The 16892-nt window shown below is 35.6% G+C and overlaps 1 protein-coding gene across 1 annotated transcript; it reads right to left on the bottom strand.

The window, feature by feature from the left end:
• Positions 1-1382: 1382 nt before the first annotated feature.
• LOC141459280 (uncharacterized) lies at positions 1383-13671 on the bottom strand. The gene is made up of 15 exons (XM_074138170.1): positions 13273-13671; positions 9685-9907; positions 9435-9587; positions 9288-9341; positions 8929-9063; positions 8688-8834; positions 8410-8538; positions 8015-8196; positions 7785-7893; positions 4264-4524; positions 3486-3700; positions 3030-3269; positions 2802-2935; positions 1846-1951; positions 1383-1658 (listed from the first exon to the last, which is right to left on the bottom strand). The coding sequence occupies exons 1-15, from the start codon at positions 13603-13605 to the stop codon at positions 1518-1520; spliced, it is 2562 nt and encodes an 853-aa protein (XP_073994271.1). The 5' UTR covers positions 13606-13671; the 3' UTR covers positions 1383-1517.
• Between the last annotated feature and the right edge of the window lie 3221 nt (positions 13672-16892).

The following is a 16892-nucleotide window of genomic DNA, read 5'->3' as shown; positions in this document are numbered from 1 at the left end:
TAAAGCAATATTATAAGGGGCATTCAAATATAAGCAGGATTTGTTTTATTATCATTATTGATTTATTTGTAACGGATGAAATTACAAAATAAACACATTTTTCATTTGTACCCTTACCTATCGATCCCTTTATTTTAAAAAAAAGAAGGCAGTAACCGCAACAATGCTCAGGAACTGTTACCGCGTCCTAATGACAGAATCCACCCCTCCTTCATTGAACCAAACTGCAATCGCTGGAGATCAAGTTAAGACTGTAGGAAGGGCATGGAAGAGGTGTTTAGTAAATTTCGAAGAGTTTATTACAAGTTAAAGCTGCTACCGTCTTCACGGATGTTATCGAAAAGCCAAATGTCAGGAATAGTTGCCGGCATCTTTTATTGTGATAAGGTCCCTTACTTCAACGAGCAGCATGCCATACTTACTGTCCTTTAATTTGTCAAGATCACCAGAATTATGTGGTGAGTGATATTGGACCGTTTATGAATGACGTTTGACTTTCATTGACCACTCCGAAATTTTGTGGCTAGTCAAACACTTGAGTTTCGTAAAGAGCAGCAATATCGAACTTTTTTCTTAGCCCAATCAAACTTTGGATAAGCTGACGATAATTATACGTTGCGCTATCGTTCAAGCTCTGTAACTCCTAACAACTCTCATGTCTTCCCACCTCTGTAGATCAACATTCCAGGTTATACCTTAATGACCTCGTGTTAAGAAAGAGATTAGCTCCGTGATAGTGAAGTGAATTCTGGAATCGGAGTTCCCGAGGCTTGCTGCTATCTATAGAATTTCTGTTTTTTGGAACCTGTACAGCCCAATGATGGAAGATGGGCAGTGATATCTGTACCGAGAGAACATTGTCTGGAGACCGGCAGTGCACTGAGCAGTTGCGAGCGCCAAAGGTCTTATTAATTGTAGATGCGCCTTAAATCTTAAATTGTAATAAACTAATTAATTAATTTATCCTGCGCAATTTTCCTTGAAGGATACAATTTATATTTGTTTTTTGGGCTCCAAATTTGATTTAATATTTTTGGAAATTGTAAAATGGTTTAAAAATAAATTTATTATTAACAGGGTTTTTTTTATTTAATATTTATTGAGGCTGAATAATATCCATCTTTTTTTATTTGAATGAATGAACACCTTCAAGAAGACGAGCAAAACCGCTCGTTTCACGTTAAACGTGTCTAGTAGTGGGAGATTTGAGCTTCTCCCGTTATTACCTCTTGCCTTCCATGGGAGAATCACTCCAAATTCATAGCCTAAGAATGTTCATTGCAGCAAGGAAATATTCCTAAAACTGGTTCAGTTTATTAGTAGTTTTGGATGATTAGCCATCATGGTTACTGTAGGATGTTCAAACCAGAAGTGTCCAGATATCTAAATGAATATTTTTATTTTGATAAATACTGTATTACATAATTTTACAAAATATAATTCATTGTTTGCTACTCTTGTATAAGTTAATACGAGAAAAGAGGCCTATCAATGAAAGTCTCCCTACTTCGAGAGTTTCAGTCATAAATATCATAACCACTTTGATTTAACGCATTAGCTTCAGGATCACCTTTTTCCTCTTTTGTACTGTTGTAGCCGATCTCATGGTAACGGATTGGATACGTTAGTTGATTACCCTTATCCCAGGAGTACAGTTCCTGCAAAGAAACAGTAAGTTTACTGAACATTTTGTTCCTGGTTCTTAAGGAACAAAATTAAAGATGTGTTAAGGTTTGCAATTCTTAATACAATAATAAGGTAGCTCTGGACACTGTACAGAGATGGGGTATTTTGGAGACTCATGAAGACATGCCGGGATTAATCAGACTCATTCCACTGGATTACCTTATTGCGATGATTGTACCCAATCATGGTCGTCTTTCTAAAAGGATTTGTAAACTCTATGCTCACATCCTCCAAAAGTAGATTTTTGTACAAATCCAAAGCAAATCTGCAAATGTTAAGATAAGAATTAGATGTCTGAACAGCCCTTTAAGGATAGTTATTCTGAATCGGCAATGATCCTCAAACTGGTTGAGTTTGTTAGAGGATTTGCACTGACTTGTGGTAGTGTTACTGGCTGGTCATAATTTTTGTACTCTAGTTGAACTATTTTAAAGTGGTAATATTCAATTAAAAAGTGTTGTTTTTTTTTTCAGAGTGGGTATATTTAACTCTGAGCCTTTGCCGAAGGTGTTCACATTATATTGGGAAGAACGGTGATAAAATTGCTAATGAAATGTTTAATAATGTAAAATTGGAATACAGAAACAGCTTAATGCCTAAACTTAATATAAATAAGTTTCGTTCCCTGAAAAAAATAGATCCAGAAAAAAATGTATTAATGTTAAAATGAATTGCATTTTATTCATATAATATGAAAATGAGGAGTCAGGTACTTGGCCTGATTTTGTAAACTTAAATGTGTATGAATCTTGCCCGTTTAGGTATTTTACCAACTCATGTTCGTCTAATTTTATGTTAATGATGTTAAAAGGGTAGAGAAAAGGCACCTTCATTCACTTTGTAATCTTAGTCCTTACTAAGATGTTTTGTATTTGTTGGAGTTTTTCCTGTCCTGAAAGTGCAAGGATTGGTAATTTTGCAGAAAGAAATTCGACAGAAATAAGTTGGTAAAATAACTAAACTTGCAAGATTGATACTTCACACAAGTTTTCAAAAGAAGTTTCGAAATGTCACTTTTTGTGAACAACTTAATTTTCAACTATTGTTATTATCATTATTAGCGGATTCGCAATGCTCTGGACTACAGTATTTGATTAAAAGAGGGAATTAACAACCTGATGCTGGTCCTGCGATCAGTCGTACTATCCACCACGTATAAGACTCCACACACGATAAACATTTCGCCAGCTTTCTGATGCTTCAGACTTATATTCCAGGCAAATTGAATTTCCATAGAGTAAGCATCAACCTGTGAAATTAAAAGGCGGAAGACAAATCATATTGGGAAAAGAACCCCTACCTATTACATAATGCCCAAAAATTCTGATCTGCCCATACATTACCTTGACTATTGCCGTATTATTTGTCCCAGGCAGCCCATAGATGACCCACAATCCATTGTCATCCACAGAAAAGTCCATGTAGTTGTGGGCAGTAGTGTACAGGTAGTTTGATTCGTTGGCCAAAGCATGTGGAATCGGCAACACTTGACTCACTTCGCTAGTGAGATCGTATTTTACGATCTGAGACTTTTGGTTGTGATTGTAAAAGAACGAACCATTGTAGACAATGTGTGCGTTGCCCTGAAACCGTTGTGTTTCTAATTGACCTCATTTATTAGAAACAATTTGTAACAAAAAGAAACTAGAGAGGACAAGCGAACGATCACGCCAGGGTTCGGCGATGCAGTAAATACATTTGAAGCGCTCTCAAAAATCAGGGTAGTGTCTTGAGTTCGATCTTTCCCAAACTTACTTCATTCTCTCGCAACACATTGCACATATATCTTGATTACTTACCGAAAATGGGAACTCTAAGCGATACTGCTTGGTAAGTACACCGTCTCTGAACGCCGTCTTGTTCGCATACTCGTACAAGTAGATGTTTTCGGATTCTCTGGTCATCCAGAATTTCTCTTGATCGTTCTTTGGCATCGGATCTCGCATCCAGGCACCATAAAGCTCGTCGGTAAAGTTATGGAAGACTGGCTTACCAACTGCATACACTTGACAATCTAAAATACGATAAACACAAAGCCAGCCTGAGAAATACTTTCCAATCTTGAGTCAATATAATTGAGATGGGCCGATATCCCTCGCAAAGCTGAACTTTCCTTCTTTAGGAATAAGTGATCCATACACTGCAAAATCTTGGCCAAATCCTAGCATTCCTCACTCGAGGCATTGACACTTAGTTGAGGTCAGCTGAAGAAACTCTGAGCCTAGATCATAATACAGCAGGTCAAGAAGTCCTGGAAACATAATGGAGTACTCGATATCCTGCATAGTACCTTGGCGACATCTTAGCGTTCATCAAATGGGACATTGAAGAATCAGGCTGAGTGGTAAAGAAGCTGAGATCCTAGAATGGCTGTGTTGACTGCAACTGCTCTGTCGTTTTGATACACAGAGAAATCTTCAAACCTATATTTATTGTAAACTAATTATTAAAATTGATTGACAAAAAGTTGGCCTAGTCCCCATTTATGGTTTTCCTAAAATCCATTACTGGTTGATATTGCACTCACAACACAATATCTGCTATTACCATGAAACTTTGACTAGCTGAACCAGGCACCTAGAGTCCTATTTGGCAATCCTGGATAAGTGCTGTTGTCGTCTAGTGGATTGACTTCTAGGTCTCTCTTTCCAAGCAGATCGTAAAGCGTATAGATGCCTTGTTTGCAGCGCATCTCCTTTACGTGTGGACATTCGTTACAAGGTGATGGTGGAGGACAAAGATCATCTATGACCACTTTTTCTGGAGGTGGTTGTCCATAAACAGCAACTGCGTCCTGACCTTCACGGGCCGCAGATCCTGTAAGCCCTGCAGTTAGCTCTGTAACAAGGAAACAAAAATCTTATTTTTATTAAGGCCATCTTATTCGTGAGTATAATTAACACGTCTGAACGACTACAATCATATTGCTTCAAATAGCTTGTGACAAGCTGGCCAATCTCTTTCTAAAACACTTTAATGCTAAGAAACTCCTGTTTGAATAGCCCTTAAAACAGTGTTTACTCCAGCTAAGCAACATTCCACAATTTTTTGAATTAATTTGTTAGTAGAAGACTTAGATAGAAAGCTCACACTGCTATTGATTGCAGTATTTGTTAACTGCAAGTATACGATAGTGTTTTGTTATACTCTAGAATTCGTGTCTCCGAGAGACTTAAGGCAACGCTCAAAAGAGAGTTTAGCCTATTTCGACAAATTGGTGCCATTCATTCATTTTGTAGAAAAATCGCCTTTGTTCACAGTTTGAAAATATCTCCTGTTCCTTCGATTAGAATCTATCTTCTATTGGAAGTTCAATCCAGACAGTTCGTTTAAAGTAAGTGGCTGTTATTAGGAATCAATATGTAAACCGCACTGGTTTTTAGTTGACGAAAAAGTCGGAGCACCCTTCCCCGATTTTTCTAGGAAATTTTTTGCGCATCGTTTGGGCCGCTGATATCATTTTTTTCCGCAAAATTAAGAACGTTGTCAAGAAAACAAAGTGAGCACTCTAATTTGAAGTCTAGTTAGTGCTTACTTTTCAGTTCTTGCACTTGTCAAAATTTTCACTTCGGGAATGCGGTTAGAGGCGCCACAGTAGCTGAGCGGGTAGAGGCGAGACCTGTAAAGCTAATATGTATTGTGGTACTGAGTTCGATTCCCGGTCTTAGGCCTTGGATTTTATCTAATGGTTAATAAAAGAAATTTACAGTAAAGTATGTTTGCTAGTCGCCTCCGTCCACGACACCTAATTGGTAGTTGGACGTGAAGCCCGCCTGAAAAAATAGGCAATTACTTTACTTTTAGTTAATGATGCTGAATCGCAAAATTTGGCGTTTGTGCTGCAGTGTTGAGAAAGTTATTCAGAAAAAACGTTTCTCCGTCGGAGTAAACTTTTTTTCCTGGCAGGCTTACCTGTTCATGAATAACAAAAATCTCTTTGTTTTTATCACTAGACTAGAATAGATTGTTATATTTACATTGAACATAATAGAAGTGTAAGATAAACAGTCAGATTCTGCAAGGGTAGGCCAGAAAGCCTAGATTACTGCGAACCAGAGATATTGTAAGGGGTTTAGTATAGTACTCAGTAAAAACGATGAAATTTGAACATAAATATATTACTGGCACAGATAATCATGTATAAGAGAAGTATTTTTCCTAATTATCTTTACAGGTTATGTGTCCCAACGCTGTAATTTTGTAGACCAACGCATAAACGTAGCACTAACGATGTGCAAACAAAAAACAAAAATCGGAGGAAACTCCAAACTTGACGCCAAGTTAGAGTACACTCTCTTTTGTACTTTAACTTTTACATATTTTCTCCTCACGGTGCGTTTGTGGCGCTGAATTGCAAAATTTAGGTTTTTGTGTTCAGTGTTAAAATTATTTATGAAAAACTAACTGGCACTCCAGCATGTTATACTTTTTCAGAAAGACAGCCTGATAACAAGTATCTTTATTAGCACTGTATATTTTCCTATTTAGAGTGGAACATAATAAAGATGTTAGCAATATTAACAAAAAAATGGTCCTTGCACTTTGTGTGTTCGTACACATGACCGCTATTGTAACCTATGATAGGTGGGTTAGAGGTTCTAGACTAACTTAGGTCTATGAAATTAGTGTTTATAGCGTAGTGTTAATAGTTTTATAGCATTTCACAGTGAGATCGTTCTTCTTACATGCCAACTTATGATATTTGTAGGAAGAAGATTTCATTTAGTCAGATTAACCTTTAAAGCTTATTGGTTTAAGAAGTCCAAAATGTTTGTACTATCTACAAATATTATGCAAATTTTAGGTTTTTTAAGAAAATTTCTAATTAGATAGAACTTAACTTCTTGAAATAATAAAAATTGTCTTAAAGAAAATAATTTAATTAAGTTCTGGCAAATCAAAAAGAAAGTTAGTTTATATTAAGATATCCGGTATCACATTAAATAGGATTTGTTTTTCCGTACATTCTGAAGGCTTTCAATTTCCTGCTTAAAATGTATTCGTACTTAATTGACTAGTTTGAATCCTTAATTTAAACTGACTAGCTTATGCAGAAAAACTAACAGCGAATTCAGGTGACCAACAATTTTTTTTAGCAATTCTTTCCATTTTGTGTATAATAATGTTAATTTTTTTTTTAATTAGTTAATTTTCCACAAAAGAATTAACTTGAGAAAGCAAATCCTTAAATTAAAAATAAACGTTCAAAATTGACAATTAACCTCCAAAGTTCTGTATTAAATCAACATCAAGGTAAAATATATTAATTTAATGTAGTCAAAACAAAACGAAAATTTGTAACTTGTAAATGTAAAAATGCACACCTTTGACGTCAAGTTGGGGTGCTCTCCTCATACTTATTGTAGATTTTTTGTTCTTCGTTAGTGCTAGGTGTGCGTTCTACGAAATTACAGAGTTTAGGCCAAAAAAGTTAGAGTGACACAGTTATTAAGGAGCAAAGTACTTCACTTTCACTTGATTATTTATGCCGCTAATATGTTAAATTTCATCGTTTTTGCTGCAGTATTATACTCCTAACACCTTCATAATGGTCAAGGCATAAGAACATCTTTGTAGTCCATTGATAAAAATAAAGAGCTACTTGTTCGTTATTCATGTACAGTTTAGCCTGCTAGAGAAAAATGTCCGGAGGGGATTCATTTTTTCCGTAAAACGCTTAAATCTTGTCGATTGGTGGCACTAACGATATGCGAAACGGTGGTTGGCTCATTAACTTGATTGGTAAAAGTTTTCATCTAGTATTGGGACCCGCAACGCTAATATGTGTTGTAGTGCCGGGTTCGATCTGATCTAGATCTAGTAAGGTATATTTGCTATCCGCCTCTGTCTATAACCCTTAATTTGGTAGATGGAGACGTAAAGCTCACTTGAAAAAGTAGGCATTACTACTTACTGCTCATACTTCACTTGACACACGTGTCGAAGAGAAAGTGCAATTAAAGATGGATCAATCCTTTAAAAGATATATTAGGTGATTAAGACAAAAATTACCTGACTTTAAAACTCGTAAGCAAAAAGGCTTTAAAGTATTTTGATTGCATACTTTTGGTCAAAGTTGAGGATACGCCACTGCTTACCATATACATTAAATATGCCTTTTGTAGTTCCAACTTCATTTTTGCTTAGACAATGATACATTCCAAAATCTGCTTGGGTGACGCTGCTTATATTTAACTGCATCTCCGTCTGTTTTCGCCAAGCAATGTCCACCATGGAAATAAAAGCATTGTGTCAGTGGGTAACAAAGTTAGAGATAAGAAGCTTAAAGCATTAACAAGGACATCTATTTTTCGATTGGTTGACTAACTTTATATTTTCCTTTATCCAGATTTGCAATGTGATGTCTATCTGAAGCTTCAATTAGCCTTCCATCAGCTCTTTCCCAGTACTTCAATGCTTCCGGATAAGCTTCCACTTCGCAGCTAAGCCTAGCGATTGATTGGTTTTCTACGGCTACATGCTGATTTTGAATTCTGATGAGTGGCGGAACTGGAAGTAAGAAAATAAAGTATTGAGCTAATGTTTCTTCACTGCCAGAGTTGTTTATATGCCAGCAGACTGAAGATAGGCTACCCCGAGGATGTTCTAGTCTGGCTATCTCATGAAGTGATAGGTCCTGGACCCTGAGTAGAAGTGCAGAGGATAAGCTTAGGTCTCGCTTTGGATCCCTTCCCAAAAATCTAAACCAACATCTTTACTTACAATGCACTTCTAGTACGAACGACTGATTCGCTGTCGGTGGAATTCCATTTCCCGCGATACACATGTAGGTGCCCATATGTTCGCGGTTCACTCGAGTGATATTTAAAATATGTCCTATTATGGAATATTCTGAAACAAAATAAAGTAATTGAAACACAAAATTAGAGGCTTTGTATGAATCTCGAAATGTGACGATTTTTTTTAAGTGTTCGAGGATATTTATTCTGTGCGATGAGCTGCATTTACAATGCGTGCATAAAACCCAAAAAATTCCTTACCTTGCCATTTTCCCAACCCAATCGTGGATCGATCCATTTTACGCCATTGCACGGTCGGCTTTGGGTTGCCTGTAGCTGCGCATGTCAGTCGCACGTTTTCCCCTTCACGTACCACAACCGGGCCCGAAGCGAATATGCTTTCGGAGCCTAAAACCAAAGAGTATAAAATACATTATGATACCCACTGTTTCTAATAAAATATCCAGAAAAGTTAATTACAAAACTTTAGGGAATCTCTCACCTACTATTGCTGGTGGTATGAGCAGTTCTGATGATCGTGAAGCGTTCAAGGAGACATGCCATGCCTGGATTCCGGGCGTACCGGGGATGCCATTTGTGCCAGGTCTACCGGGACGACCTCTAGGTCCAGATATTCCTGGAAAAAGAGGGTAAAAAAAATCTGAACAGCCCTTAAAACAGTTTTAATCCAACAGTAGTGCTCTTACTTCCAAACTGGTTGAGTTTATGTGTCCAAGATTTAATGAGGTTCACACTGCTTTACACTCAGTCAAATTAAGAATTGAAACCAATTTACGATTAACAACAATCAATTGAACGGTTTTACCAAAATTGTTTAATGTATGTTTCTGGGTTACGTACCTTTCGGACCCATGGGTCCTGGAGGTCCAGGTGGTCCCATTTTGCCTGGTATACCTGAGCAGTAATCAAAAAATAATTGTAAATTATTTTTACCCAGAGATTTCTAGTTAATAAGGTTTTCATCTTTGGATTTGCCGAGGCACTTACCATCGGTACCATTTATTCCAGGTATGCCTGGTATGCCGTCCATACCTGGAGCACCATAATGCCCAGGAATACCATCCAGTCCGTTTCTTCCAGATATACCATCTAGTCCTGGTTCACCGGGTACTCCGTCTCTTCCATCTAAACCTGGTAAACCTAAATCGCAAAGATTAAGTATTTGAGGGAGACGGCGGATCCACGTAGGGATAGAGAGTAGCGGAAGATCGAGCTTTTGCGGAGGAGATGTGCTTACCTGGACGGCCAGAATCTCCACGGGCTCCCTTCGGCCCTATAGGTCCCTGAGGTCCGGGACCACCTCTCAGACCGGGATCTCCAGTGGGTCCTCGGTCGCCACGTTCACCTTTCTGTCCAGGATCACCTTTTTTGCCCATGGCACCTGTCGGCCCAATAGGACCTTCCAATCCTGGTGGACAATAATCCTTGGTTGCTGCGCAGAATCCTTGGATAGCCACCATCTGAATAAAAAAATACAAAATAAAAAGTGATAGACGCACGAGCTAGTTCTAGAAAACTCTCGGAACCGGCGCCAATTTATTGCTACTTGATCCAAATGAATAGTATCGCTCAACACTGGTAGTCCAATAACCGTCCAAGATAACACCCCATATCGACCCAAATTTAGGCAGCTTGCTACCAGACCTGAAACCTAATTGTATAAAGTAGTATTTGCTATCTCTTCGTGAAGCTAGAACTTGGGCTTGGACAAAACAGCAACTGCCCCAACCCACGTATAACTGCAAAAATTTTAGTTTTTCATAAAATATTAATTGTAAAGTACGTGCTTCCGCCCTGCCATTGACACCGAATTGGTATTTAGACTCTTATGGCATCAGGTTCAAAGCCATAGCCACTTTATCTATTTTTATTATGTATTTGAAGCATTAATAGCGAATGGCGATAATAATCACTAAAATTTATTTTGTTGTAATGCTCTAATAGCTTTTTTAAATCAAAAAATAACAGCAGCAAAATTGGATTCTCCCCACAACTCACACTACATATCTTTCTTGAATGTGTAGCGTTGGTATGGTTTTATTTTATGTTTTTAACGACATATGATTTGCAATAACAGTTTTTGTTCAATTTGTTAATTTTAGTGACAAAAATAATAATGACATGTAGCGTTAATGTAGCGAATTTTGTTTTATAATTATTGCCTAATTTACTATGATCTTGACAGAAGTTATTAAAAATCAAATCGTCTAATTAAGTCTCAATGGAACTTCTTTCGCGTTTTCTCAATAAGAAAATCCCTTGTGACAACCGGTTACTCGAGTAACTTTTTCAGCCCAGTTTACGTGTACTGTAATACCTAGAAATGAGCGGAAGCTTCAACCTTCTTCTCAAATTGACTAAACAGTATAGTTCGACTTATCGTTTAACATTATCGCAATTAACGTGTGTCATCAGGGTACAACATAAAAGACTCATAAATATGCTATAGAAATAAGAATGATCCAGAACCAAACCTTGCGAAACTCCTTATGGGTCACTTATGAGTTTCATTTAATTGAAAAATTTATAATATATCTCATGAAGCTATTTTTTAAAGAAAAAAATAAAAATTCTAATTCATTTATGTAATTTTGTATTTTTATTTTTTTACTTTTAGTGTGAAAATATAAAATACAAAAGGCACGTCTATAAATTACTACGATTAGAATAATAAGAAATACTTAAGAATACGTAACGTAATGAGTGTGATATAAATAACTTGTGTGCCTATGTTGTAGGAGTTATTTAAAAAATAACTCCAGTACATTTTATTGATACAAATACATAATATCATTATATACAAAACTGTGAACCCCTATTTCGCGCTCTTTTGAGCGTCCAGCTCATAATTAATGACATCTCATGGTTCCACCACACGCATACAAATAATCAATTTTTACATAAAACTTTCTCTTCATGATAGAGAGTTCATTGGATAGAGCAAGTCTTGGTCCAAGCTTGCTTTCCATGCTAATACTTCTCAAAATTTTATGAACAGCTTGTGAAAAAACAGAACCTTCCCATTCGACATTAATTACACAAGAGATTTGAGGAATTACAGCTTTTTTTTTAAGTAGTGTCGCAAAATCGCATAGAACTTTTCAAGATTGACGCAATGATAAACTAGAGGTTAAAAGGATTGCTCATAAAACTGTAAGAAAATAGTAAAAGTACTATGCAGTACGATAAAATAATTGCACCAACTCTTACAAACCTGAAAGAAAGTACTGTGAGACTATGGATTTGATTTCTATTTTTTTATTTTTTTTGAGTCTAGAAAAACTAACTGCTTGTTTAACAATAGATTTCTAACAATTAGAATGGTGCGCAGAGCCAAGAAATGTTCCTATATACGGAAGGACGCTGCACTATTATTAATTCCATATAATTGATCCCAGTTGACATTTCATTGGCTTCTATTTAATTCTGATAGCCTAATTAGATAGAGAGTTAACCACATTTTAATATTACAGATGCATGCCACAAACTGTATCAACACAATCTCTTAGAGTAATTGCTTGTATTAATGCTCATTTAATCTAAGCGGATTGAAATGTTCATAGAAACGATATATTATATATTTAAAACAACCTGAAAAAAAAATATCAGTGCTTTATAAAAAACAATCTTGGTGCTTTACAATTTAGTTTTTATACGTTGGCTGATCTTAAAGTAAGCTCTGTTAGCTTGCATCCTTCTGTATTTTACTCATTAACTCAAACTGATGCTTCCTCCACCACCAGCTTAAATAGAGCAATTAATTAGTTTAAAAAACTAATCACAATAACTTCAAAAGAAGGGAAGCCCAATTAAACAGCGATTACAGCACTTCCTTTTAAGAGAGGTAAGAATAACTAACCTGCGATTATAATGATTCTTCTTAACAGGGAAAAGTGACATTATTCAGAAAGTGTAACTGTTTGCTGTAACAGCAATTAATAAACTACGGGTTCGGCAAAATTGCAGTATTTTCTCTTATTAGGATTACATGAAGGAAGCAGGTCAAATTGAGGCAGGAAATTAGATTTTTTTTTTTCTATCCTGCCTAATTTTACCAAAAACAGGCTAAGATTTACAAAGGTATTAAGATTTTTCGTAATTATCATATTTGAACTTTCTGCAACGTCTAGTTTTATATTTACGGTGAGTACATATGTACATACACTCAGAAATATTTGTCAGGAACAGGACCGGTCAATAAAACACCGGAATCTTGAGAGCAAAAACATTTTATGGGTTCGAATTTGGAGAGAAATCTGATGAAATAATAATTAAAGAATTAGGTGTAATTTACACTTACAAAAATCACCAAGTATTTATCAACTGTTAGAAATTTTCACTGCAAGTACGAAATAGTTTTGACTCCGAAAATTAATTCCACCACAATAAAAGAATCAAACAAATAGGAAATAAGACGTCTTTCTAAACTTAATAAAAAAAAAAAAACACTTCACAATAAAATTAAATTAAATTTTAAAAAATAAATAAAGCAACGCAACGTTTTGTTTTAAAGAACGTTGATAAGGCACTGTATGGTACTTCCACCTATTCTTAAACAATAACTTTTCTGTTTTATCTTAGCATTTTTTGATTTCAATATTTCTCATCCCTTCTAATATATCATGCACCGATTAATTAATTGATTAAGGATTCTGAGGATTGTTTATTTGTATAATGTTAACTTTATTTAAACTTACCATATGAACAGCGAGTTTCTATCTGTTCGATCATAATAATTCAAAACTCGCTGGATGATTAAACTAACTTAAATTGGTTAGTGTGAATAAATTATTTAAATGGATTTTAAAAAATGGCGTATACTTACAGGAATTCTGGAGTAGGCCGTGAGCCAGACCCATGGGTTGTGCTCGTCTTCTGTTCTAGAAGTGTTGTCCCGTCGTTCTTCAAGTTCCGACCGCATGTTCGGGTTGAAGAACTCCACCCCGGCTGGTTCAGAGTTAAGCACGCGGTTGTCCATTTGAGCCGTGTCACGCTTAGTCCGCTCTTCTAGTTGGACCGGTTTCAGGCTGGAGAACTTATTGGTTAAAGAGAAGTAAACGTACAGTTGGCTGAATAGAGATAATGATAGTAGGAGTCCCAATAAGAAGATACGTTGCGAATTGTGATGGCATCGGCATTGTACACATGGGTTGGTCATTATTCAAGAAGTCCGCCCACAAGTTTTCAACTACAGTTCCAGTGTCAATTGTCTCAATCAACTTTAGATTTATATTTAACTGCTGGTTCCTCCCACTACGAGCATCCCCACCCGACCACCAATTTATGGTCCGCGCGGTCACGAGTAGAAGCACCTTTCTTACGACATCCGCACGACATATGAGTCCACATTACCTTCATAAGGGCTGGACCACTGGATTTTGATGAAGGGTTCCAAAAAAGTAGAAAACTTACCTACAGTGAGTCATATTTTTTAACGATTGAGCATTGAATGAATCAAAATGTTTTGGTACAAGTAACATCAATTTCTTCATTGTCTCTGAGATCGCAATTGACCTTGTTTTTAATTGAACTTTTAAATGTCGTCTAATACATTCGATTGAATTCAAATCGGTAACTGAGCTGGTGTTTTATTTGGAACAATTATGGAGCAATCTTCGAACTGATATACTTCGAATAAAATTGATGGTTTGTTAAGAGTTCCAATTTTTCCAACTTTTGCTTTAAACTGCTTTTTATCATATCGCCACTGACTGTTAGATAAGATCATATTCTACGAGCCAAAAAGCCTACGCCAGTGCCCAGAGGGTCTATGTGGTACTCGCTAATTAGAGTAGCCTCTATAGCCATTCAGTTTAACTAGATGAAGAGTCTGCTGACAGGCTCCTAGACAGAGCATGAAGCCGTGGATGCTCAAACGTTTAAAAATGTAATTAAGCATAAAGGACAACGTATGAAATCTTAAAATTTTACATAAAATTCAAAATTTGGATTAAACTTTGCAACTTTTTAATGTCTGAAAAACATTATTCTTTTGATTTCTAAAAATAAATATACATTATTTGTTATTATTACTCAATTTCTTAATAAATGTTTTATTAACTATTGATTATTTTTAATTAAGATCGTTTAGCGATGTAAAATTAATTTTAAAATCTAGGTGCATGTTAATGAATTTTAATTAAAGACCCATCAAGCCAGGCCTATTCTTTGTTAATCCATTATGTTTTATAATGATCATCATTTGGAATGTATGTAGCCATGTATCATGCATAAGTAAATGTATTTTATAGTAAAAAAAAGGGAATTATTAGGTTAGCGCTCATGATTGAGGGCAATCATAAGGTAAGATTGGCCAAACATAAAATTCAAAATTTATTTATTTATCTATCTACAATTAGTCGGAACTATTTGGTCCGCCGTTCTGATGAATTGTTATTAAGTGTTTGTATGTCTTGTGTCTTTGCAAGTGGTAACAAGTTCTGATTTATTATGATTTAAATAAGTTACTTAGTTAGAAATGCTCTTGTTACTTCATTAAACCATTCATATATGAATAAAAGAAATATCCGCACTAAATTTCGAATCTAATAATTTCTCATTCATTAAAATCGTCCATGCGTTTACGCGCTGCCTTGTTAACAAAAGAATGTAATTTTTTGCAACTTTTTTCTCAAAATCGGTTTGATTTTCGTAGTTACAAAAATAAAACATATAAAAAAGATGTATTTTATTTTAAAGAAAATTTGAAATATTATCTTTTGGAAAAGGAGAAAAAACTGTACAATTTAGGTGTTTTTCAACAATATGCCTTTTCGTGCAGTTTTTGACAATCAACCCTTATGAACTTTCCTGCCGGACAGTTTTAATACTTTTCTGGTGCACTTAAAACGAACTTCAGTTATGATCCTGGCCTCTCAGATTTAAATTATGTTATTGGCTTAATTACAGAAAATTAACTTTATTTCTTATGAATTAACAATAATAATAACGATGTCCACATTCGGAGTTCTCCTTCAGTCTCTATTATTTAATGTTAGGGCCTCCTAACATTTCGGGGTCCGCCAGCGTCGTGATCTCTGCTCCTACGCCACTGATTGTGGTGATATTGGCCTTAAATTATTATAATTCATACCTAAAATAAAAATCTAAAATGAATTGAGCTGAAATACGGACAAATATAGTAGCAGCAATGCTTTTTTGTACCTTACTACTGCATTCACATCTAGATCCTTAAAATAGGAAGAGCGAGTATTTCTAAGATTTTTTTTCTATTGAATACATATACGAGTATGCTGTTATATTACAAAAACGCAAATTAGGGTTTGAACGAATCTGTGATTCAGTGTATGTATGTATTTATACATATATTAGTAAGTAATGTACAATTATAGTAATTTATCTTACAAGATTATATTTTTAGAGTACATTTCATGTATCTACAAATATATAAAATAAAAAATAATAGTTCAAAAAAGCAACAGATCTAATTTATACAATATATTACAATAACAATTTCCAATTCAAAACTAGTTTAGATCTAGGTGTTACATAACCTCTCAGGGATTAAGTAGGATTATTTGTCAGCAATGCTCTTTTATCTACTGAGTAGATAGTCTAGAGACTCCAGTTTGTGAGAGGTAAAACCTTTTGGAATGATAGAGTGAGTCTGTGGCCAACAAGGGCCAGCATTTCTACAAGCAATGAATTACCGACCATCAGGTAAGCTGCAGTCTCTCAGCTTGTAACTGAGACTTTAAATGCAGGCAAAATGCATTTCTTAAACATGAAGTCGCTGAATCAAGCCTATTACTTCTAAAAGCTTTTGGCCTACTCTTCTTAATCAGGCAAAAACATCACAATTGTGGGTATTTAGCCAGTGTGCTGTTTTTGTTTGTTTTTTTTTAACAGAACTACAGTCGCACACTAAGTTGCCTGTTGTGGTGAAATGGTCTCGTCTGCTACCAGTTCTATACCTTAACCAAACGGTGTCAACCCTTAAAGGCCCTCCAGTAACCCTTCAGAAGCAATTGACAAATATTTATTTATAATTAGAAATTACACTAGAGAATGCAATTAATTAATTAATTTAGACAAATTAAACCTAATTGAAGCCGCAGATAATTAGAAGAGCAATTATGGTAAAGGTGGTTTTTCGAATACTGCAGCACTAAATCAACTTGACAAGGACAGATGACCTCTAAATTGGTCGATTGTTTGCCTTCACTCGTCCACCTAACGTTGGAGGTTGCTTCTAATGCGGTTTTGACAAACAGTATATTTATACTCCACGGTTGTTCTATAAAACATCAGGCAGTACAAGTAGTTTTGGAGTATGATACAACATCCTCTTGATGAATGTTGTGGATTCATCTAAACCGCATTAAACCATTGCTCCCATAAGTTTACCATCATGAAAAAGTAGTTTCTACGATTTTGATAAAATAGTTTCTACAAGCATTGGAAGCGAAAATAATATCTTCCCTA

This window comes from Rhodnius prolixus, unplaced genomic scaffold (genome assembly GCF_049639745.1).
Source record: "Rhodnius prolixus isolate KJV_2025 unplaced genomic scaffold, Rpr scaffold_11, whole genome shotgun sequence".
In the NCBI taxonomy this organism is placed as follows: domain Eukaryota; kingdom Metazoa; phylum Arthropoda; class Insecta; order Hemiptera; family Reduviidae; genus Rhodnius; species Rhodnius prolixus.
The sequence above is the reverse complement of the archived record's forward strand: the minus strand, read 5'-3'. Positions and strand labels throughout refer to the sequence as shown.